Genomic DNA, 26,197 nt, shown 5'->3' with positions numbered 1-26,197 from the left:
AATTTAAACTTTGGGTAACTGACGATGTGGAGTTTGCACATTAACTCTCTGTCTGCATGGGTTTCCTCTGGGTGCTTCAGTTCCTCCTGCAGTCCAAAGATGCGCAGCTTAGGTTGGTTGGCTGTGCTAAATTGCCTCTTACTGTCGGGGGGATTAACAGGGTAAACATATGGGTCATGGGGATTAGACACCAGGTGGGATTGTTATCGTTGTCGGCTTGATAGGCTAAATGGCCCATCGAGCCTATGTTCGTAGAATCCCTATCACTGTAGGGATTCTATGAACATTTACAATTAAAGTTGATATCTACAATGTTCATCACATATCAAACAGCTGGAAGGATTTTATTCAATTCCAATACCATGGTGTACCATGCCCGAAAGACCTTAATGCTGTGGCATTTTCCCATTGCACCTTTGTGGGCAAGATTTAATACATCCCTCTGAATGTGGCCCTGGACCTGGGAATGTGTCAGTCACACTGGTTCATAGATGGCATGTTTTGGGCACATTAAAGAGCATCCTTCACTGAGTTAATTGTCCTTCAGCTGCAGTTAATGTTTTTGTCAATGTGTATTCCTGGGAACAATCTATGGAAAGCCCTGTGTCAAGGAGCTGCACGGAATAAACCTCAAAACAACCACTGCATCTTTTTCCAGACCTACTTTGCACATACCAGAAGGAGGTGGGTGATTATCTCTTGCCCTCCACTTCCCCCAGCTGAGAGCAATAGACTGAGGGAATGGGACTCCGGTGTGCAGGAAGGACCTGATGGGCAGGGCTTTCCTTACCACCAGCCAGGCTACATCTTGAAATTTTTGACAATGAGACATTCTGCCAACTGTCTGCTCAAAGAACCATCTGACAGACTACACCATCTCGTTTTTCTGCAGGGCCTCAAGGACATTATTTGTAGATCACTGCTTAGTGGTCAAACAGGTTTTGCTGCATAGGTATGGCATGGAATTGAGTAGTACTGAATATAGAACATAGAACATTATAGCGCAGTACAGGCCCTTCGGCCCTTGATGTTGTGCCGACCTGTGAAACCAATCTAAAGCCCATCTAACCTACACTATTCTGATGTCATCCATATGTTTATCCAATGACCATTTAAATGCCCTTAATGTTGGCGGGTCTACTACTGTTGAAGGCAGAGCATTCCATGGCCCTGACTACTCTCTGAGTAAAGAACCTAACTCTGACATCTGTCCAATATAGAACATAGAACATAGCAAAACTACAGCACAAACAGGCCCTTTGGCCCACAAGTTACACCAATGATATCCCTACCTACTAGGCTTACTTATAACCCTTAATCCTATTAAGTCCCATGAACTCATCCAGAAATCTCTTAAAAGACCCTATTGCATTTGCCTCCACCACCACCGACGGCAGCCAATTCCACTCACCCACCTGAGTACCCTCTGAGTAAAAAACTTACCCCTGATATCTCCTCTGGACCTACTCCCCAGCACCTTAAACCTGTGTCCTCTCATAGCAACCATTTCAGCCCTGGGAAAAAGCCTCTGAGAATCCACCCAATCTACACCTCTCAACATTTTATACACTTCTATCAGGTCACCTCTCATCCTTTGTCTCTCCAAGGAGAAAAGACCAAGCTCCCTCAACCATTCCTCATAAGGCATGCCACCCAATCCAGGCATCATCCTTGTAAATCTCCTCTGCACCCTTTCAATAGCTTCCACATCCCTCCTGTAATGAGGTGACCAGAACTGAGCACAGTACTCTGACAGGGGTCTGACAAGGGTCTTATAAAGCTGCAGCGTTATCTTCCGACTCCTAAACTCAATTCCTCGATTGATGAAGGCCAGTACACCATGTGCCTTCTTAACCACATCCTCCACTTGTGAGGCTGATTTAAGAGTCCTATGGACCTGGACCCCAAGGTCCTTCTGATCCTCTACACTGCTGAGTCTTATCCTTGATATTATACTTCTTCATCCCATCGGACCTTCCAAAATGGACCACTACACATTTATCCGGGTTGAAGTCCATCTGCCACTTCTCCGCCCAGCCTTGCATCCTATCTATGTCATGCTGCAACTTCTGACATCCCTCCAAACTGTCCACAACACCACCAATCTTTGTGTCATCAGCAAACTTACCAACCCATCCCTCTACTTCCTCATCCAGGTCATTTATGAAAATTACAAACAGCAAGGGTCCCAGAACAGATCCCTGGGGTACTCCACTGATGACCAACCTCCATGCAGAAAAAGACCCATCTACAACCACTCTCTGCCTTCTGCGGGCAAGCCAGTTCTGGATCCACAAGGCAACAGACCCTTGGATCCCATGCCCTCTCATTTTCTCAAGAAGTTTTTCATGGGGGACCTTATCGAACACCTTGCTGAAGTCCATAAAAACCACATCTACCGCTCTTCCTTCGTCAATGTGTTCAGTCATATTTTCAAAGAACTCAACCAGGCTCATAAGGCACGATTTGCCTTTGACAAAGCATTACTGACTACTTTTGAGCACACTAAACTTCTCTAAATGTTCATAAGTCCTGTCCCTCAGAATCTTCTCTATCAACTACCAACCACTGAAGTTAGACTCACCGGTCAGTAATTTCCTGGGCTATCCCTATTCCCTTTCTTGAATATGGGAACCACATCTGCAATCCTGCGATCCTCCAATCCTCCGGAACCTCTCCCATCTCCATTGACGACACAAAGATCATCGCCAGATGTTCTGCAATCTCTTCCCTCGCCTCCCACAGTAATCTGGGGTACATCCCATCCAGTCTCGGCGACTTATCTATCTTGATGCTATTCAAAATTTCCAACACATCCTCTTTCTTAATGTCCACACACTCAATCTTTTCAGTCCACCACAAACCTGCAGTACAACCACCCAGATCATTTTCCACCGTGAATACTGAGGTAAAATATTCCTTCAGCACCTTTGCTATTTCTACCAGTTCTGTACAAACATCTGCACCTTCACATTTTATAGTTCCTATTCCTTCACATCTCATCCTTTTACTTTTTGCATATTTTAGTACACCTTAGGGTTGTCCATAATCTTACCTGTCAAGGTCTTCTCATGACCCCTTCTGGTTCTCCTAATTTCCTTTTTAAGTTCCTTCCGACAAGCCATATACTCCTCTAGATCTCTAACATCTCCTAGCTCTCTGAACCTTTTGTACACTTTGCTTTTCTTTTTGACTCAGTTCATTACAACTTCCATGCACCACGGTTCCCTTAACTTACCAAAACCTCCCTGTCTCATCAGAACGTTGTCGTGCAGAACTGTAGACAAACATTCCTTGAAAATCTGCCACCTTACTTTAGTACTTTTTCCCGAGAATACCTCCTTCCAATTTACTCGTCTAATTTCCTGCCTGATGGCTTCATATATCTATATACATATCTATATCTATATCTGTCACCCCTCAATTTAAAGCTATGTCGCCTCATGCTAGCCATCTCCATCTGAGGAAAGAGGCTCTCACTTTCCACCCTATCTAATCCTCTGATCATCTTGTATGCCTCTATTAAGTCACCTCTTAATCTTCTTCTCTCTAACGAAAACATCAAGTCCCTCAGCCTTTCCTCATAAGACCTACCCACCATACCAGGCAACATCCTGGTAAATCTTTTCTGCATCCTTTCCAATACTTCCCCTTCCTATAATGTGGCGAATGGAGTGTTCCACAGCAACGTGGGCAGACCCATTGTTTACAATATCAGGGACAGGTAGAAACTCACCATGTAGTGGCACTTGGTATTTGTGTACTGGTGGGTGAGTCAATGTACAGCTTACACACAAAGATAGTCACAGGATGCAAGTGATATGGGATATATTTTCTCCCTCTTTGTTAGAGATTTGTTCAGCATATTCCTGAGAAAACAAAAGAATGGTTTGGGTGACTGCTGTGACCAAAGATTGGGATACGGCCAAATCTGAACCCCGTACAGAAATATCAAGAGGTCCTCGCACCTGATGACCAGGTTCTTGCCTGGAGAGGGAGAATTGCTCCCACATGCCCTTGTTCTGAATCACTATCCTTCTCCTTCCAGTTTTTGGCACATGCTGCAGCCCGTTTGAACCATATCCCAAGCACCCTCAGGCAACAAGAACATAAGAACAGGAGTAAACCATTTGGCCCATTGAGCCACTTCTGCCCTTCAGTTTGATCATGGCTGACAATGTACCTTTAAACTATTTTCCTGCACAATCTCCATATCCCTTGGACTAGAAATCTATTAATCTCTGTCTTGAACATATCAGTGACTGAGCTTCCACAGAACCTCTAGAGTACAGAACTACAAAGATTTCCCATCCTTGGAGTGAAGAGAATTCTCCTCAACTCAGCCTTAATGGCCTGTCCCTTATTCTGAAACTGTGTCCTCTGCTTCTAGGCTCAACAGCCAGGGAAACATCCCATCAACATTCGCCCTGTAACAATGTTACAAATTTCAATGGGATTGCCTCTCATTCTTTAAAACTCTTGAGAAAACAGGTGCAGTTTCCTCAATCTCAGTTCCGCCACTGCAGGAATCAATCTGGTGAACCTTCGTTGAACTCCCTCCATGAAAAATATATCCCTTGTTAGAAAACATAGAAACTTGGGGCAGAAATAGGCCTTTCAGCCTTTCAAGCTTGCTCTGCTGTTCGATATGGCACTTTATCTCCATGCCCCTTGTCATCTTCAGAGACTAGAAAACTATCAATTTCCTTCTTCAATAGAAACAGTGATTTTGTCTCCACAGCCTTCTGTAGTAGACAGTTCCACCCTTTGAGTGAAAACATTTCTCCTCATCTCTGTCTTAAATGGCCTGCCTTGTATCCTGAGACTGTGACTCCTGGTTCTAGACTCCTGGTGAGGAGACAAAACTGTACACAATAATCAACATTAAGTCTCACCAAGGTTCTGTACAATTGTAGTAATAGATTTTTACTCATGTACTTAAATCCCCTTGCAGAACAGGCCAACATACTATTTTCCTCCTGAATTGCTTGCTGTACCTGCATGTTAACTCATGAATAAGGAAAGTCAGTTCACTTTGGACACCCACACTGCCCAACTTCTCAGCATTTGAGGAATCTTCTGCCTTTGTTTTTTTCTACCCAAGTGAATAGCTTTATACTTTTCCATATTATATTCCATCTGCCATTCTTTTAGCTTGTCCAATTCCCCTTGAAGCCTCTTCAACAGAGAGTTGGCATTAATTGGTCTCTTTCTGGTTGATAGGATGTGATGAGTGGTGTGTCACAGGATCAGTGCTGAGGTCTCAATATTTTACAATTTATACAAATGACTTGGATGAAGGTATTTTTTGCTAAATTTGCTGACGACACAAAGATATGTAGGAAAGTAAATTGTGAGGAGGATGGAAGGGGCTACAAACGTTCATAGATAGGTTAGGCGAGTGGGCAAAACTCTGGAAAATGGAGTACAATGTGAGCAAATGTGAAATTGTCCATTTTGGCAGGAAGAATAGAAAAGAAGCTTATTATCCAAATGGTGAGAGATTGCAAAGCTCTGAGGGGCAGCTCTGGATGTCCTAGTACCTGAATCACAAAAACAGAGTAAGTAATTAGGAAAGCTAATAGAATGTTATAATTTCTTGTGAGGAGAATTGATTACAAGAGTAGGGCGGTTAAGCTTCAGTTGTACAGGGCATTTGTGAGACCCCATAGAACCATAGAATACTTATAGCACAGAAGGAGGCCATTCAGTCCATCTTGTCCATGCCCACCTGAGGACACCTAGGTGCCCTTTCTAATCCCACCTTCCTGCACCAGGCCCATAGCTTGTAGCTTAGCGTGCAGATCAGATACTTTTGAAAATAGTTCAGGGTCTTTGCCTCCACCACCAACTCAGAAAGTGAATTCCACCCTTTGCACAAAAGCTTTCTTCATGTTCCCTCTAACTAACTGCCACTTGTCTTGAATATTGGTTTTAGAATTCTCCACCAAGGGAAACAATTTTATCCTGTCCACTCTGACATTCCCCCCCTCATAACTGTGTACACCGATCAAGTCACCCGTCAGGCTTCTGTGTTCCAAGTAAAATAACTCCAACCTATCCAATCTCAGCCAATACTCCATCTGAAATATTATGTCAGTATTTAAGGAAAGATGTAAATGAGTTTGACACAGTTTGCTGATGATGTAAAATTAGGTGGGAATGTGAGCTGTATGGGGAATATAAGGATGTACAAACATATAAATTAGGAGCAGGAGTAGACCACTCGGCCCCTCAAACCTGCTCCACCATTCAATAAGATCATGACTGATTTAGGTTTACTGGACTAATTCCAGGAATGGGCAAGTTGTCTTATAAGGAAAGGCTAGAGAGTCATAGATTTCCAGAGACTAGTTAAAAATGCTCACAGATGCTCTTCAGTCTACAGATTGACAGCAGATCCAAGCAGAATATAGTGGCATTGTCCATTTACAGGGAGGATTTGACCTGAATGTGTCTACTTCCTGGGATTGTTACCCCTCTCATGTCCATGTCTTTCCTGATGGACACATTCAGTTCAGCACATGAACAAGACAGGGGAACATAGGAAATTAAATATCCCTGAGTAGTGCAGGGCTCTCAAAGATCTTCCTCCTGGTTAGAGGCAGGTCTTAATTTAACCTGAATACATTAAAATGCTGCAGGTCATGACAGGTACTAAATAAATGCATTTTTTTAAACAAATTTTCATGCAAAAACTTATATTTCCAGAGAATGATCTTTTAGCAGAAGAAATTTCTGAGTAGGTGTGAACAGCAACCCATTACAATAAATGATTGGGTGAAATTGACAAAACAGTTATCAATTAACATGATTTATGTCTAAAAAGAAAAAGAAATACAAGATTTAATGCCGGATCTTTTGATTTTTAAAAATTTGTCTCTGCTTTATGATATGTTGGGAATTGGCATGTCTACATCCAAGGATGGAAGTCTTTTTGTGAGGTAGCCTTGTCTCTCACGCATTTCCTTGCTATTAGCATCCCTTAATTCAACTCAGTAAATTTGGATACACCAGCGTCACATTGCCACTCCATGCCCAATTACTTTGGTGAAATTTTTTACAAGCATGTTTTGCCCAACCTTTCAACTCAGGCTGGGTGAGATCCAGGCAGTACAGAGGGGCTCAGTGTCAAAGTTGGGATGGCAGGACTGTACTACAAGGAGAGATTGATTTGACTGGACCTGTAGTCACTCGAGTAGAAGGATGAGAAGGGATCTGATTGAAATATATAAAATTCAAACGGGGCAGGACAGACAAGATGCTGGTTGGATGTTTTTTCCCTGGTTTGGGAATCTAGAACCAGTAACACAGTCTCAGGATACAGAGTAGTCCATTTAGGACTGAGATGCGGAAAAATTTCTTCATTCAGAGGGTAGTGAACCTGTGGAGGTTGTGGAGGCCAAGTCACTCAATATATTCAAGAAAGAGATTGAATTTTTTGCCTTTAACAACATCAAGAGGTATAGGGAGAAAACAGGAATGTGGCTTTGAGATCGAATATCAGCCATGATCATAGCAGCAGGTGGCCAAATGGCCTACTGCTCCTAGTTGCTATAGACCAATGTTGTAGTTTGACTGAAAGAGCTTGGCAAGGGCCACAGTTAGTTCTGGAGCGCAAGGCTTCCGTACTGTTACTGAAATATTTTCATGACCCTGAGCCTTTGCAGTTTCTAATGTCTTCAGCCATTTCTTGATATTACATGGAGTAAATTGAACCAGCTGAAGACTGGCGACTGTGATGCTGAGTATAGAGTAAAGGGTTAACAACAGAAGCACCTGATGCTGCTGTTACTGGGATGTAATAACACATGATCGAGTTGCAGAGACTGGAAGGAGATGTTCTAACATTGTGCAGAGTTCCTAAGGTGTACACTGAGCTGTAAACATTTTAACAAACTTCAGTCTTAAGCAACTCACTTAGAGACAAACTGCAAAGAACCCCAAACACACCATGAAACATGTTGGTGGTAGACAGTGAGTAAAAATCACAGCCAAATCTCCAAAAGGCAGACCTGGCAAGTCAACAGAAAGAAGGACAAAAGGAACTAACTAAAGACTCAGCAAAAAAAATCAGAGCATCACAGTTGAAGCAGATGCAAGCTAAGACACAGACCTGGAGTCCGGACAGCAGTGAGTACAAACCAGAATAGACAAGGAGCACCAGTGAAGAAGAAACTAGTTTTGAACTTGGCACAAGCATGGATTCTACATTGCCATGCCAGAACTTTTCTAGAGCAATGGGTTCAGCACTGGGACAACTGGAGAAAGAGGTTTTCCAGGTATGGAACATCTGGTTTGCAGGAAAAGGAACAAAAGGATCAGGTCTGTATTTTACTCTATGCAGTTGGAGCTATTACTGACAATATAATAGCCAGGCAGGGAATTGATGAGACTCCAAGTTCTCACAAGGGAAGTCTTTCAAGCATTTATATTTCAGTGTTGGAAAAAGCATAATTGTAGAAAGGGCAAAATTTAACAATTGAAATGGGCAGGACGGTAGCACAGTGAGTAGCACTGCTGCCTCGTAGCTCCAGAGACTTGGGTTCAATTCTGGCCCTGGATCTGGGACAGTCTTTTTAGAGTTTGCACATTCTCCCCATGTTCTGTGTGGGTTTCCTTCCGGTGCTCCGGTTTTCTCCCACAATCCAAAGATGTGCACACTAGTTGGTTGGCAATGCCAGAGTGCCCCTTAATGTCCCAAGATGTCTAGGTTTGATGGATTAGCCATGATAAATATGTGGGGTTACAGGGATAGGGCGGGGGAGAGGGCAAACTCCATGGATCAAATTGCATCTTCTGCACTGTAGAGACTCTATGATTCTATGAAAGCAAAGATTGGGTGAAAGCATGGCTTTCTATCAAATCTATACATGCTGTTGGACAATTGCAACAACAGAATATTGAGGCATGAATTGATATCTGATTGTACTATGGGTGGATTCTCAGAAGAAGCTCAAAGATATTTAATTTTAATTAATCAGTACAAATTGCAAGGTAAACCGAGCTCATTAGAGCGTAGTCATTAATGCATGAAGCATTTTGATACCAAGACCAGAAGAAAAACACATCAAAGCAGGAGCCTGCAAAACCAGCGAAAAGATTGCCATCTTGAAATGCTCTCTATGTGGCAGAAAGAATTTGCACAGGTTGGAAGGATGCTCAACAGGGGGAACAAAGTTTCACAACAAAACGACATTTTAAAATTGCCGGCCGATTTAAAACACAGGTATCTTGACGAGAGAAGGAAAAAATACAAGCCAAACTACATACAAGAAGTTGAAGAACCATAACAAAAGGAAATATCTTTTCTTGGGGAAATATATGGAATAAAATAATTACTGGAATATTACTTTTGAAATGGATGTTTGCTGCACAGAGATTAAAATTTGACACAGTGGCAGGGGTTTCTGTCTTATCTGACAATGTAAAGTGGCTTCAGCACATGAAATTACAGCCTTGATCTATCAAGTTACAGGATCCATGTGGAATTGCACTGTAGGTCATTGGATTAAAATTAAAATACTAGGATAGAAAAATCATTGAACTTACATAATTGAAAAACAAGAATCATTGTTATTAAGCAGGGAGGCATGTTTATAAGTGAATTGATTTATAAAGTTTATGAAGTTGCTGATGAGCAGTACAGGAGCACATTCAGAAATGAATTTCCAAGATTATGTACAAGCCTGGGAGAACTGAAGATCATACACCATGTTATCTCAGAGCTGGTACTCAACCAATTAGCTTCTTCGCACTGAGGAAAGACCCCTGTCCAATTCTTGGGCAAAATCAGTGGTGAAATTGAGCATATATTACCAACAAGGGTCAGCTCTTCAGTAACCATATTGACCACATGCTGTTCTGGAATGGTCATGGTCTCAAAACCTAACAGCTCAATTAGAATCTGCATGTTTTTGACTCAACTAAACAAATCATTAGAACATGAGGTCCACCTAATGGTATCAGTGGGTGAAAGTCTTGCAAACTAGCTCAGTGTCCTGTTCACCAAATTAGATGTGAACTAATGCTGTGCCGGCATGGTGGCTCAGTGGTGAGCACTGCTGCCTCATCGCACCAGGGACCCAAGTTCAATTCCAGGCTTGGGTCACTTTCTGTGTGGAGTTTGCATGTTCTCCCCATGTCTGTGTGGGCTTCCTCTGGGTGCTCTGGTTTCCTCCCACAGCCCAAGGATTTACAGGTTAAGTTGTTTGACCGTGCTAAAATTAACCCTAGTGTCAGGGGATCAGCAGGGTAAATGTCAGGTGTGATGGGAATAGGGCTTGGGTGGGATTGTGATCGGTACAGATTTGATCAGCCGAATGGCCTCCTTCTATACTGTAGAGATTCTATGATTCTAAACAACGGACTTTGGCGGTAGCCTCTGGACAAAGAATCCAGATTGCTGATCACGTTTATAACACCATTCAGTGGTTCTTGCTTAAATAGATTACCAATTGGAATTGTATCCACTCAGAAATATTCCAGAGCACAATATCTCAGACCCCAGAAGGTATAGAAGGAGAATCATAGAATCCCTACCGTGCAGAAAAAAGCTATTTGGGCCATTTACTTGGCACTGACTCGCTGAAAGAGCACCCCATCAATGTCTTCCCAAACACAGCACAAAACACTGGGGACCTCAGAAGGATGCTAAAGTGGATCACCCACTCACCACTTCTGGCCGAAGGTGATTGAGAATATGTCAGCCTTGTCTTTTGCACGGATGTGCTCCCCCACTCCCCCGTCATAGTTAAGGATGAGGATATTTGTGGAGCCTCTTGCTCCAGTTAAAATAAAAGCAAATTACTGCAGATGCTGGAATTTGAAACCAAAAGAGAAAATGCTGGAAAATCTCAACAAGTCTGACAGCATCTGTAAGGAGAGAAAAGAGCTGATGTTTCGATTCCAGATGACCCTTTGTCAAAGCTAAAGGCATAGAAAGAGATTTATACTGTAGGTGAGGGAATGAACAAAGAACAGGGCAAGAACAAAGAAGAAAGACAAAGGGCGGCACAATGATACCGTGGTTAGTACTGCTGCCTCACAGTGCCGGGGACCTGGGTTTGATTCCCGATTTGAGTCACTTATGTACTGAGTCCGCACACTCTGTATCTGTGTGGGTTTTCTCCGGGTGCTCCAGTTTCCTCCCACAGAGCAAAGATGTGCAGGTTAGGTTGATTGGCCATGCTAAATTGCTCCTTAGTGTCCCTGGATTGTAGGTTAGGGAGATTAGCGGGGTAAATATGTGGGGTTATGGGATAAGGCCTAGGTGGGATTGTTGTTGATGCAGACTCAATGCAAATGGCTTCCTTCTGCGCTGTAGGTTTCTATGATTTCTATGAACAGTACAGCATAGGAACAAGCCTTTTGACCAACCAAGCCTGCGCCAATCATGATGCTTGCCTAAACTAAAACTGAATGCACTTATGGAGTCCGTATCCTTCCATTCCCATCCTATTCATGTATTCTTCTAGATGCCCCTTAAATGCTCTCCGGGCAGCGCATTCCAGATATTCACCACCCTCAATGTAAAAAAAACTTGCCTCGCTCATCTCCTCCAAACTTTTCCTCATGCGCCTTAAACCTATGTCCCGTAGTACTTGACTTTTCTACCTTAGGAAAGAGCATCTGACTAGCCACTCTGTCCATACCATTCATAATCTTGTAAGCCTTTAACAGGTTGTTCCTCAACCTCCATCATTCCAGTGAGAGCAAATTAAGTTTAGAAACAAAGAAGATAGGAGTAGGAGGAAGCATTTGGCCTTTTGAGCCTGCTCCGCAATTCATTATGATCATGGCTGATCATCCAACTCAGGAGCCTAATCCTGCTTTTTCCCCATAAACTTTGATCCCATTGGCCCCAAATGCTGTATCCATCCACCTCTTCAATACATTCAATGTTTTGGCATCAACTGTTTCCTGTGGTAATGAATTCCATAGGCTCACCACTCTTTGGGTGAAGAAATATATTCTCATTTCTGTCCTAATTGGTCTACCCTGAATCCTCAGATTGTGACCCCTGGTTCTGGACTCCCTCAGAAATATCCTCCCTGCATCTACCCTGTATAGTCCTGTTAGAATTTTTATGAGTTTCCCCCTCTCATTTGTCTGAACTCCAGCGAAAACAATGTTAACCTAGTCCATCGCTCCTCATACATCAGTCCCACCATCCCTGGTACCAGCCTGATAAACCTTCGCTGCACTCCCCCGAGAGCAAGAACATCCTTCCTCAGAGAAAGAGATCAAGACTGCACATGATACTCGAGATGTGGCCTCACCAAGACCTTGTGTAATTGCAACAACACATCCCTGCTCCTGCACTTGAAACTTCCTGCAATGAAGGCCAACATGCCATTGGTCTCTTCACAGCCTGCTGCATCTGCATGCTTACCTTCAGTAACTGGTGCACAAGGACACCCAGTGCACACTCCCCACCCCCAATTTACAGCTATTCAGGTAGTAATCTGCCTTTTCATTTCTTCTTCCAAAGTGAATAACTTCACGTTTATCAAAATTATAATACATCTGCCATTGATTTGTCCACTCATCCAACCTGTCCAGATCATTCTGAAGGATCTCTGCATCCTCGTCATAGTTCACCCTCCCACCCAACTTGGTATCATCTGCAAACTTTGAGATGTTACATTTTGTTCCCTCCTCCAAATCATTAATATGTATTGTGAATAACTGGGGTCCCAGCATCAATCCAATCTCTCCTCACAGCTCACACCCTCCGGATCAGGCAACATCCTGGTAAACGTCTTCTGTGTCCTCGCCAAAGCCTCCACATCCTTCTGATAGTGGTGACCAGAATTGTACACAATATTCCAAATGGGGCCTAACTAAAGTTTTGTACAGCTGCAGCATGCCCTGTCAATTTTTACTTTCTGCCCCAACTGATGAAGGCAAGCATGCCGTATGCCTTCTTGACTGCCTTATCCACCTGTGCTGTCACTGTTAGTGATTGGTGGATACGTAAGCCCAGATATCTCTCCCAGTCAATCCTCCCAAGGGTTCTACCATTCACTGTATAATTCCTACATGCATTGGACCTTCCAAGATGCATTACCTCACTTTTGTCAGGATTAAACACCATCTGCCATTTCTCCACTCAAGTCTCCAACTGGTCTATATCTTGCTGTATCCTCTGACAATCCTCTTCACTATCCGCAACTTCACCAATTTCTGTGTCATCTGTGAACTTACTAATCAGACCAGCTACGTTTGCCTCCAAATCATTGATATATATTGCGAACAAAGAACTGCTACCCTCTATCTTCAATGGCCAAGCCAGTTCTGTATCCATCGTGCCAGCTCTTCTCTGATCCGATGTGACTTCACCTGTTGTACCAGTCTACCATGTCATTCTTTATCAAAGACTTTACTGAAGTCCATGTATAGAACATCCACTGCCTTTCCCTCCTCTATCATCCTCGTCACTTCCTCAAAAAATTCAATCAAGTTAGTGAGGCATGACCTTCTCTTCACAAAATCATGCTGTCTGACACTAATAAATCCAAGAAGATGAGTCATAGCCACAAAAGCAAGAGGAAAGGCTAAGAAGTGCCAAGGGCAGCCCACAGAGAGAATAGAAGGTGTGAATTGCCAAATGTCAGAGAAGCTGAAATCAGAGGGCAAGCTGTAACAAATGAAGAAGAGGGGGAAGGTGGGTGGGAGAGAGGTAAAAATGAGAAAAACAGGGAAAGGAAAGCAAAGGGGGAGAAAAGCTTAGAAAAGTTTGGGGGGGGAGGGTTGATTATCCTAGCTTGATAGTAATGGTAGAATGGGAGATTTAAAGGGATAAAGGGATATGAGGTTACACACTGTAGTCGACTTGATAGATTGATTCAAAATCTATACCATTTAGCACAGTGGTCATGCTATACAACCTAATGGTGGGAGTCCATAGATGGGACTTCATCTTCACAAGGATTGCAGGTGGTCACTCCTGCTAATACTGTCAAGGACATACACATTTCTGACAGGTAGATTGGTGAGAACAAGGTGAAGTAGACTTTCCTCTTTGTTGGTTCCCTCATGAGAATCAGCTGGCTTGGGTTCAATTCCTGTACCAGCTGAGGTTATTCGTGAAGGGCCCACCTTCCCCCTCACCTGAGGTGTGGGTGATCCTCAGGTAAATCACCACCAGTCAGCTCTCCGCCTCAAAAAAGGGAGCAGCCTATGGTCATGTGGGGCTATGGTTACTTTACCTTTATCCAACCTTGGGAATAAATATTGAAATTCCCCACCAAAGTACATTCTGTGACCTTGACACCCTCAGTGTTTCTTCCAATTGGCATTCAACACGCAAGAATGTTGATTCATCAACTGAGGTGAGGGGGGGGGGGGGGGGGGGAGGTGGTGGGGGTTGTGGGGGCAGGATGTTTCCTTGCCATGACATCCGATGACATCTCATGGGGTCCGGAGTTAATGTTGAGAATTCCATCCCGACTGTATATCACTTTGTCATTGCCACTTCAACTGGACCTGTCCTGCTGGTGGGACAGGACAAACCCAGGAATGGCGATGCTGGTGTCTGGGACATTATCTGTAAGGTATGATTAGAACCCTACAGTGCAGAAAGAGGCCCTTCGGCCCATCGAGTCTGCACCAAACACAGTCCCACCCAGGCCCTACCCCCATATCCCTATATATTTTACCCACTAATCCCTCTAACCTATGTATCCCAGGACACTAAGGGGCAATCTTAGCATGGCCAATCAACCTAACCCGCACATCTTTGGACTGTGGGAGGAAACCGGAGTACCCAGAGGAAACCCATGCAGACACAAGGAGAATGTACAAACTCCACACTGACAGTGACCCAAGTCAGGAATCGAACCCAGGTCGCTGGAACTGTGAAGCAGCAGTGCTAACCACTGTGCTACCATGCTGCCCTAACAATGACTATAGCTGATACTGAGGGATTTGAACCTGTCTCCCCAGAGCATTACTGGATTTCTAATCCAGTGACATTACCACTATATGATCACCCCACTGCTGCAATGGTAAGGTGACAGCACTTGCCACACAGCTACAGGTCCAAGCAATGGACTGGCTACACAGTCATCAATTGTGTTCTGTGTATGAATATCATCTTTCACAATAACTTTGGGTCAGAGTTGGCAGATGTACATCTCACATATGCTTTGAGTATTAGGCTGGTATGTGAAAATATGTTTACATATCCAGGGTATGGTGGTTACCGCAACTGAATTGGTGCAAAGCATGCAGTCGCTGCTTAGGGTCAACCTCTTCAAAAGCTGGAATCATTAGTCCATCGGACAATGGTGTGTATTTGTGTTGTGATCAGAAAACAGGTGACAAGAAATCCCTCATTTTATGTCGAAATCTGTCTCTCACCATGCTGCTCAGGGTTAATTCTTCTGTAATCTGCCCTGTTAAGTATTGAACAAGTAGCAGGTGCCTTGCTTGGTCTTTGGTGTGTGGAGGGAATGGGATGGAGTGTTCAGTGATATGCGTTTGATGTGGCTTCAAGATGACGCTCTCGGTGATCCTCTGAGATAGCTTTTGTCAGCCAATACTAGATACAACTGGGTCCACGCACACAATGAATGACCACCCAGTCAGACTGATTCATTGCATACTCGGTGAGTCCTGAGCTGTTAGTTGTTTCCAATCTGTGCTTAGGCGCTTCAGATTTAATTAAATAAATTGGAGACTTTTAAGATGGAAAAAGGTTTAAGTATGTTTGAGAGCTAGCTAACTAATAGTTATTTCATTTAACAACTGTAGAGCCAATGAAAACACAACAATTGCAAAGTAATGGCCGCTGTAGTATATTCTAGATGTTTTTATTAATTAAAAATGTTCCTCATTCTTCATAGCATTTAGATAGAAATATGTGTATTTTTCAAATTTTTGTGTATCAGGACATGTTAAAAACACAGAGAATGCTGGGAACACTCAGCATTTGTGGGTTTAGCAGCTAATTTGGGGAAGATCTAGTTTTCATAAACTGCCCGACAAGAAGATAAGGACTTCTTGTGAGCGAGAGGCATCTCGAATGCAACTCAGTTTTTCTTATTCCTTACTTCATGATGGGACACCAAATATCCAATTTTAGCAGAAATGCTGTAATGTAAATTACTGCTCCTCCTCTTGTTAGCAAATTGCCAATTGTTCTTATCATCAAACTTTCTGCTAAAATGTAAAATATAAAAAAACTGTCTTGTATGAAGTGAAATAAAAATAAAGGACTGTAACATAAAGCGAAAGAGGTTGAGTTTTATTAACCGTTAAACGTTAGACCTCAAACATTCTGTTTGAAATGCTGATTAAATTCTTGTGTATTTTTAGTATTATAAAGCAAGTGGATTTAAAACTTCGTTCAACAGCAAGTTGATGTGCTGTGATTCTATACAATAAGGAAAATAACATTTTATTAATTTCATTGAGAATGCATTAATTTCTCCAAGAAACTCTGTCAGGAAAATCCAACCATCTGCTGTTCCTTGTCCAAAATATCAGCATTAAACAGGCCATTCTGGACTCCATTACTTTATTTTAAAGTGCTTCTGAGGTTTATTGTCTTGTGGTTGAGATCATTTTCTATAACAGAGCAACAGAGATGAGAACAAAGAGGAGCATGATTAAAGTCAAAATTTATCATAATACATGAGTAAGGTACCTATAGTCATCTCACAAGTGGCAGCTAATTTGGGGATATATGTAGTTCATATGATTTACAAGTTTGAGTTTGCCACTATGAGTATGTTGGCACTGTTTTTATGTAATTGGAAGAAGTCAGTTAAAACCACTATTGAGTGAAAAATGTTGGAAATTGATGAAACTTCATTCAGGAACTTGTTAACTGATCTTAATGAGACTGAAGTTATCAAATTTGCATCGTGATTGTACATAATCCTCTTAAAAACTTATATCGAATTTGCATTATCAGGGCTCTTGGGACACCAACATTAGTTCCTCTGCTTAATATATGTATTTAGGTTATCAGGGACTGTGCTGAATTTTGAAATTCACTTTGAATTATTAATAGCATTGGAATTAAGCTTTGTTTATGTTTGAAGTTTCCTTTACATACCTATGTGCAGCAATATTTGCAATGGGAGAATGTTAAAAGAAATTGTTTATTATAGAATATAGCACAAAACTTTGACAGAAATATGGGAACATCTGTGGAAAAAATGGACAACTAGTGCATATGTTGTATACCTGGAGTTTAACAATGCCAAAGTGACAAGTGAGGGTTTCTCATATAGCATGGATTAGAGAAAAATAGAGGAATTAGAAAAATTGGTGGGTGTTGGAGGCAAGAGAAAATGGTCCCTAATGTTATGATGCAGAATGTGAACACAGAATGTTATTTAAAGGTTAGTCAGGCAATACTTAAAGGGGGATAGATTTTACTTTGTGAAACCTCAATTTAAAAAACAGAAAAAAAATCAAGAAGATTAATATTTGTGATGATCAACCAGGTAATGTATAGGTGTCAAAGTTGGAAGATGAAACTGAAGTTGGTTATCAGGTAAGATGAGTTGAAGGGAGGGAGAGGTTTGATGTGCCTTCTGACATAGTTCTCCTCCCAAATACACTCTTTAGCACTGTCTTCAAGCAATTGGGAATCTTGTGTAGCAGTAACATTCGGTCCAGTCTATGACAAGAAAGTTGCCTGTTGCTGCTGCTCCGAAGTCTGTCGTGGAGCAGGGATTTGAAGAGGAGCTGCTGATGTGGAATTGGGATGGGGCCCATTGATTGTCCCTGTCGAGTGGGGCCATTCCCTCCCTGTGCTCTCCTCGTTCCGGAGCTGGACTAAAGAGAGAGAGCGAGAGAGAGAGAGAGAGACTCCACCTCCATCCCCGCTCCTCCCTCTCTCCCTCCATCCTTTTCCAGCGGCAGAGACAGGGAGGAGCAGCTGAAGGTAGGCAGCTCGCCCGGCCAGGAGGAGCAGGCGGATGGAGGTGGAGTGGAAAGGCTGCGGCCAGAGGGTGCTGAGAGGCGGCTGAGAGAGAGCGAGCGAGCGGGAGAGAGAGAGAGAGAGGCGGGGGTGGGGAAGGGGTGGGGGGAAGATGTCGGCGTCGCTGGGTCCCCGCGGCCCCCGGCCACCCGCCGCGCCGCCCAGCATGCCCGACCTGAGCCATCTGACCGAGGAGGAGAGGAGCATCATCATGGCTGTGCTAGAGAGGCAGAGAGAGGAGGAGGAGAAAGAAGAGGCGATGTTAAAGTAAGCACAATGTTTACATCTTCCCCCCTCTCGCCCTTCCCTTAGTGATGCAGAAGGTGTTTTAAGAGGCTTCATTCTCTGCTCCTTTTCCAGGCAGACCTTTTGTTGATGTGAAATGATTTTGATGGAAGGAAAAGCCTATAGTTGCTCCCCTGGTTCTGTTGTGATTAATTGTCAGTCATCCTCCTTATTGTATGTGTGCTCTTCAAATGTTCTCACAGTTGTAGTTATTCAAAAGAAAAACCCTCCATGGATATTGAGTGAGGGGAACATGACATTTCTGTTCTGTAGCCCTTCATTCCAGTGATGAAGCTCAGGGCCCTGTCTGACAGGAACCCGCCTCTACAAAACCATTATTCTCTTTTTATAAAGCAAGACTCCTGATCCTAATGTAGATTTAAGATTTATCTGAGTGTGAGCAGTCAGCTTTTTATCCTTCTCCCATTTCCTTACTGTTCTGTCACATACACAGCTTCCCACAACATTGCACTAGCATACAGGCTATCTCATTTTCTTCCACAGTCTGATGGGTGGCACTGAAATGAGGTGAGGGTGTGTTCAATATATAATTATAAACCCAGTCAACCGAACACATAGTTCAATTATTTACTTTATTTTAAAACTGTGTTTTATTTAACTGTTCATGTTTTTCGTACAAGCGATTTTAGCTAGTGACTTACATAATCAGTTCTTAGACCAATAGGGATGCTGCATCACCAGCTTTGGGGTTATCTGCAAAACATAATAAGCATAAATATGAATTCAGCTTTCTGAATAATAATTTTGTAAAAGCTGATCCATAATTGGTTGCTGCATTGTGACTGAAATGTAACTGTCAAAGTAAAAGACACTTGGCTATGTTTAGCATTCAGTATTGAGGGCCCAAACCAAAGGCAGTCTCAGGTGTAGTGTGCTTCATGACTGTATGTGGGTGTGGTTAACATCCTCATATCTGATGTGCATTAACGTTAGCTGTGCTTTTTCTGTGTGCATGGATTCTGACTATGATATGTCTGCTGCTAGAGACTTCAGAGTTATGGTATTTAATTACTCTTATGCTAATATTTTGGAGAACAAAAATGTCCATTCATTTTTCCCAAATGGTGTGGTATAGTTAATGATACAGACATTCTGAACCAGTGGACACAAAACAAACAGACAATAAGTGGAATGATTTTCATTTATGTTTCTGATGCTCTGATTTAATTTGTACTTTCTGAATGGTTCTTATCATATGAATAGCAAATTATAGTTTTTGTGTATTTCATTCGCTTAATATATATACATTTAATACCCATATATATTTAATACCCATATATACGATTATATGCACAGATAATGGGAGGATGCTAGTAATTTGAACTGGAAACTACAATTGCTGACATTTTAAATGGAGTGTTGGTGTTTTACCTTGCTCTTTAATTCATGAACTCTTGTGACTGTTAGGTATGATGCTGTGAGCTGAGGAAACTTGTCACTTCTCCTTTGTTGGTTTGTTATGATTTCCTTTCATGTTTAAAAAAAAACTGCTGCTCCTTGGCCTCACTGTGATTTAACTGTTTCCTCTAAGGAGGAGAGCAGTGTGTTTAACCGGTTGAAGTAGTTTAGGTCAGTTTTTGTTGAGGTATTTAGAAGGTAACTACAGAAATGAGCATGTGGATAATTTGAAATGACAATTTGTAACAGTCTAGGCATACACACTTTGAAGTGTATGTTTAGATTGGGAAATTAAGTTTGGGTTTTGGTCTTCATTTGGTTTGCTAAGAACCGCAGGCCTGAAAGCCTCATTGCAATAATTTTTTTACAGAAGACATTTTAGCTTTGGGCTCAGAGTTTCCTTCCCCAGTTTATTTGCTAATCATAAGATGTATATCTGCTGTGTGTTTGTGTTTGGTGATGAAGTGGTCACAATAACCAGATTAGCAATCAGTGCATAAAAATGGTATACAACACTGCTGTTTGTTTTTGAAAGACTTTGGAGGAGTCTGACAGAAGCAGCAGACAAATGAAAATGTTTGGTTTGAACTTGCAGTGAGAGGATCATGAACTGGGTGCACCTTTTGGAGTGTGTGAAAAACACAAGTTATTGATATTAGTGAAACTAAAGAAATGATTTTGCTGCTGGAGATGTTTGATATATTCAGTTTATAATCTCCAAAAGTTAGTATTTATACTTCTTTCCTTTTAGCTTTCCATCTCAGGCATTTTTCATTTGACTGACTGACCTGGTGATATGCTCTCAGAGAATCAACAATCTAGAATTGTATAAATTACGAGTACTTTAGATCAACAGATTCCATGTTTTTTCAAATATTCTGTAGCAATCCCCATGGTTCACTTGTTAATGCGCAGTTGACATGGGATTTTGGTACGTAGACAGGAAAGTCATTGAAACACCAGTAAAGGAGGAGGCCATGTAACTTCCTGAGCCTGTTTCACCATTCAGTTAGATCATTGCTTATTTGCACCTCAGCTCTATTTACCAGTCTTGGTTCTATTTCCCCTAATGCCACAACACCAAAAACCTATAAATCAAATTTTTACCATTTTTACCATTTTTAACTGGTGTCAACACAATACTGACCATCTGTTGAATTGGCTTGCCTCAGCAAGGAATTCAGGAGGGGCAATGGCTTAGTGTTTGCGAATGTGAACTAGAAGTGGGTAAAACAAAATCAACTGGGTTCTTGCTTTTGGTTACTGCCCAATTATCCTGCAGCAAATTGTACAGGCCCTAACTTTCAGTGAAGGCGCCATCTGAATATGGAATAGCAAGCAGCCTTTACTCATGTGGACTTGATATTATGCTCCCTCGTGCAAGTTTGAAGATGAGGGCATATAAAATCCAGTGGATGGCCCCCAATCTTTCTGAAATTTTATAGAAGGGTTACGGGAGGTCTGGCTGTATTTGAGGCCCTTCAATGGCTAATTAATGGTATTTTATCTATGACAGGGAGGCTTATGCTTTGTGGGTAACCCAGCAGCCTTAGCTGTATGGGTTTGTGTCAGGCAAGGAAGGAGGACAGGGACGACCCTTAGGGGCCTCCTGAATCATTTGGAAATAACTCCAACCCCAGGTAATTCCCCTTTAACCCATCCCACTTGACTTCTTGAACTACCTCTTGAACCTGGCTAGCTCTCAGTTCTCACTCCTCACCAAGATTCCAGGATCCCAACTTATCTCAATGTGGTTGGACTGCTTGTAGTCTCAGCAGTGGCCACCACTTATGACTGGTCAGCAATACTTTCTACCAAGATAGGGAGAGAAGTTTCACCTTAAATACTTCTCCCAGTGTTAAATTGCTGTGGGAGAACCAGTGGGATCATAGTGAGCACCATGCCCTGACATTTAAACTAGGGATCAGATTGCCCTGTAAATCCATCCCCCATAGCATCATCTCCCAGCAATATCCAACATCTTCAGGAAAGGAGTTCTAAAGGTGAGAAAACAAATGTAAAATTTCTTTCCTGTTTGGAAGCTGCTCTGTCTGATTGTGAATGAACTGAGACAGGTCATCTGCTTCGTAGGGTGTAGCTAATTTTCTTACTACATATATTCAGCACAGCTATGTTTCTTTTGTTCTGACAGGTTTGCATTTCTCTATTGCCTACTTTAAATGGACAATCAAATTGAAAGGTGAGAAAATTTTCACCCCACTCATTAATGTTGGATGTGAATGTCCCTGAGGCTCATGTTGCGAGTTTCAGATAACTTATGTCGAAGATGAGAGCCATGTGGGAATGTATTCAACCAGTAGCACTGCCGTGCATGGCTATCTGTAAAGGGCCTTTATACTAGGTCTTAGATGCCCCCTGGCAGCATTGGTATTGGTTTCTCTTATGTGGGGTCACTTATGACAAGGTTTGTATTTATATTTGCTACATTTTCGTAAAATACAGTTATGAGGTACCTGGAGGCACACATCTCGCGTTGATTTTGATAGATGTCCGCTTGTTGTTTGCAGCGGCAGTGTGGATTAAAGCTCAGTCAACTGGGTGAGTCTGATGGGTGGTCAGTTTTTATTCCAACTGAAGTAAGATGCTTTGTCAGTATCTCACCCAATAAGATACCATTAATCAACCTCAAACGAAGTGTTAGCTCTGTATCTGTATATTCCAGGCTAACAGAAGTAATGAAGTCGAGCTGAATGCTGTTGATATTTAATATGGTGCAAAATACAAGCAGCAGCAGTGTTGTGTTTTGCAAAACAATTCCAGTGAAGCAAATTCCAAAGGATGAGACATTTATTGAAAGCTTCGTACCCTCCCATTATCTTTCTACCTGTGCACCAGAGTTTGCAGAAGGTGAAAAATTTCTGAGTTCCTCATGTACGTGTTTGAGGTGTGCTGGAGTTCAGGGCATTACTACCATATTCCATTGTGCTGCAGATCAGGGTTTGCAAAGAGCTTGGTTCAACGGATCCAAAACTTAGTTTGACTGAAGGTGACTGGAGAAAGCTCTTGGGGGTACAAGGATAATGGGTGGGAGTGACTAGGTTTAACAAATCCAGAACTGAAATCGTTACAAAAGGTACATTGGTTTTAACAAAGTTAGAGCATTCTCCTTCATTGTGAGATCGGATAGTGTTTGGTTGGTAACTGTTGAGGTATTGGGCTGTTAGCAGCTCACAATTACTGTTTTGGGAAGGAACAGTTTAGGACTCATTAAGGTTCTTTTAATCTTATGATGTGCTCCTTTTGATTGCACTACACTTGAAAATGCGAAATCAAGATATTCTTTGTTCTTCTGGTACTTGGATACCTGATGCTGTGAAAGCAAAGAATGGTGGTCGCTTAGTCTTACTGCTGCTCCACTGTCTCCCCACTGCATATCTAAGCACAAGTAATGTGAAAGTCTCGCACTCTCATATATTTTAGTAAGAATGTCTCTTAATAATTCCCATGCTATCTTGTAGAATGGCACTTTTTTCATAAGGATCCATTTTTAATTTTGCAAACCAAGCTGTGAAATTGTGCACTTTGGAAGCTGCATTGAAAAATGTAATTTTCCTAATTGTTAGCATGAAAGAACAAAGAAAATGATAGTCAGGAACAGGCCCTTTGGCCCTGCAAGCTTACCGACCATGCTGCAGGATTTAACTAAAGCTCTCTGTCCTTCCAGGAACCATATCCATCCATTCTCATCCTCTTCATGTATTTGTCAAGACGCCCCTTAAAAGTCACTTGTATCCGCTTCCACTACCTCCCCTAGAAACAAATTCCAGGCACTCACCATCTTATGTGTTTAAAAAAAAAGCTGCCTCATATATCCCCTTTTAATCCTTGCCTCTCACACCTTAAACCTGTAACCCCTAATTATTGACTCTTCCACCCTGGGGAAAAAGCTGACTATCCATTCTGTCCATGCCTCTTATAATCTTGTAGATTTCTATCAGGTCACCCCTCAACTTCTGTCACTGCAGTGAGGACAAACCAAGTTTCTCCAATCTTTCCTCACAGCTGATGTCCTCCATACCAGGTAACATCCTGGTACTATACCCTCTCTAAAGCCTCCATATCCTTCTGGTAGTGTGGCGACCAGAATTGAATGCTATATTCCAGTGCGGCCTAACTAAGGTTCTGTAAGGCTGCAACACGACTTGCCAATTATTAAACTCAATACCCTGGCCAATGTAGGCAAGCATGCCGTATGCCTTCTTGTCTACCTTTTCCACCTGCATTTCCACTTTTCAGTGACCTGTGTACCGTATACCCAAATCCTTCTGCCTATCAATACTCTTAAGGGTTCTGACATTTACTGTATATTTCCTCTCTGTATTAGACCTTCCAAAATGCATTACCTCACATTTGCCCAGATTAAACTCCATCTGCCATCTCTCCACCCAAGTCTCTTAAGGATCTATATCCTGCTGTATCCTTTGATGATCCTCATCATTATCTGCAACTCCACCAATCTTTGTGTCATCTGCAAATTTACTAATCAAACCAGTTATATTTTCCTCCAAATGACTCGTATATATTACAAATAGCAAAGGTCCCAGCACTGATCCCTGAGGTGTGCCACTTGTCTCAGCCCTCCATTCAGAAATGCACCCTTCCACTGTTTTATGACCAAACCAGTTTTGTATTCAACTTGCCAGCTTGTCTCTGATCCCATGTGACTTCACCTTCTGCACCAGTCTGCCATGAGAGACCTTATCAAAGGTCTTACTGAAGTCCATGTAGACAACATCCATTGCGTTACCCTCATCAACTATCTTTGTCACTTCCTCAAAAAACTCGATCAAGTTAATGAGATACAATCTCCCCTTCATAAAACCATGTTGCCCCTCGCTAATATGTCCACATATTTCCAAGTGGGAGTAAATCCTGTCTCAAAGAATTCTCTCCAATAATTTCCCTACTACTGATGTAAGGCTCACCAGCTGTAATTACCTGGATTATTCTTGCTACCCTTCTTAAACAAAGGCTATTGGCTATTCTTCAATCCTCTGGGACCTCCCCTATGACCAGTGCGAATACAAATTTTCTCTCAAGGCCTTAGCAATCTTCTCCCTTGCCTCTCTTAGTATTCTGGGGTACATCCCATCAGGCCCTGGGGACTTGTCTACCTTAATGTTTCTCAAGAACCCCAAAACCACCACCTTTTTGTTTGAGTCATGTTCAGATCAACCTACACACCCTTTCCCAAATTCATCATCCACTAAGCCTTTGATGAATACTGACACAAAGTACTCATTTAATACTTCGCCCTCTGACTCCACGCATAGATTCCCTCCCCTGCCCTTGAGTGGGTCAACCCGCTTCCTGGCTACTCTTACTCTTTATATATGTGTAAAAAGTCTTGGGATTTTGCTTAATCCTGCTGGCCAATGCTTTTTTGTGACTCCTTTTAGCCCTCCTTAATCCTTGCTTAAGTTTCTTTTTGCTTTCCTTGTATTTCACGCTTGCTTCATGTGTTCCCAGCCTCCTAGCTTTGACAAATGCTTTCTTTTTCTCTTTGACTAGGCTCACAATATCTCTCGTTATCCAAGGTTCCCAAAACTTGCTATACTTTACAGGAATGTGCCAGTCCTGAATCCCTATCAACTTACATTTGAAAGCCTCCCACATGGCAGCTGTTGATTTGCCCCCAATCTACATTCTTCAGTTCCTGCCTAATGTTGTAATTCGATTTCCCCAATTTAGCACCGTCACTTCAGGACTTCACTTATCTTTATCATTAGTACCTTGAAGCTTATTAAATGGTGGTCACTGTTCTCAAACTGCTCCCCTACTGAAACATTAGCTACTTAGTTGGGCTCATTCCTGATGACAGGTCCAGTATGGCCCCTTCCCTAGTTGGACTACCTACATACTATCTCAAAAAGCCCTCCTAGATGCTCGTTACACTAGCACTGAGTCCCAGTCAATATTGGGGAAGTTAAGATCTCCCACACAACAACCATGTTACTTTTATACCTTGCCAAAATCTGCCTACATATATGTTCCTGTATCTCCTGCTGGTTATTGGGTGGCCTATAGTAAACCCCCTTGTGACTACAGCCTTTCTATTCCTGAGCTCTACCATATTGCCTCACTGTATGAGCCCTTCAAAGTGCCCTCCCACAACTGTGACATTCTCCTCAATCAGTAGTGCAACTCCCCCACTCCTTTTGCATCCCCCTATATCCTGCCTGAAACATCTGTATCCTGGAATGTTAAGCTGCCAATCCTGTCCTCCCCTTAACCAAGTCTCTGTAATGGCAACATCATCATAGTTCTTAGTACTAATCCAAGCTCCAAGTTCCTCTGCCTTGCCTATTACACTTCTCACATTGAAATAAATGCACCTCAGTCCATCAGACGCTCTTTGATTAGCAACCACGCTCTCCCTGCTCTTTCTCTGAATCTTACTGGCCCTACTCTCTGGTTCCCCTTCTTCTAGTTCACCTTTGTTTTGATTCCCAGCCCCCTGCCGAACTAGTTTAAATCCTCCCGTGTGACACTAGCAAATCTCCTGGCCAGAATATTTATGCCCTTCCAGTT

The 26,197-nt window shown here is 42.4% G+C and overlaps 1 protein-coding gene across 21 annotated transcripts in view; it reads left to right on the top strand.

Moving 5' to 3' along the window:
- LOC145344815 (regulating synaptic membrane exocytosis protein 1-like) overlaps nt 1–26,197 on the top strand; it is a 743,305-nt gene that overhangs the window by 1,651 nt on the left and 715,457 nt on the right. For 20 of the 21 annotated variants that reach the window (XM_080192005.1, XM_080191995.1, XM_080192007.1 and 17 more), the window contains exon 1: nt 18,054–18,208. The exons of the other annotated variant lie outside the window; for it this stretch is intronic. In XM_080192005.1, the coding sequence (XP_080048131.1) occupies nt 18,054–18,208 (155 nt within the window). Of the gene's footprint in view, nt 1–18,053; nt 18,209–26,197 lie in introns of those variants that run through there. 21 annotated transcript variants of the gene reach the window in all.

Source organism: Carcharhinus amblyrhynchos, chromosome 7, assembly GCF_965287045.1.
Source record: "Carcharhinus amblyrhynchos chromosome 7, sCarAmb.v2.hapA, whole genome shotgun sequence".
Taxonomy (NCBI): Eukaryota; Metazoa; Chordata; class Chondrichthyes; order Carcharhiniformes; family Carcharhinidae; genus Carcharhinus; species Carcharhinus amblyrhynchos.
Note: the sequence above shows the minus strand (reverse complement) of the source record. Positions and strands in the feature narration are given on the sequence as shown.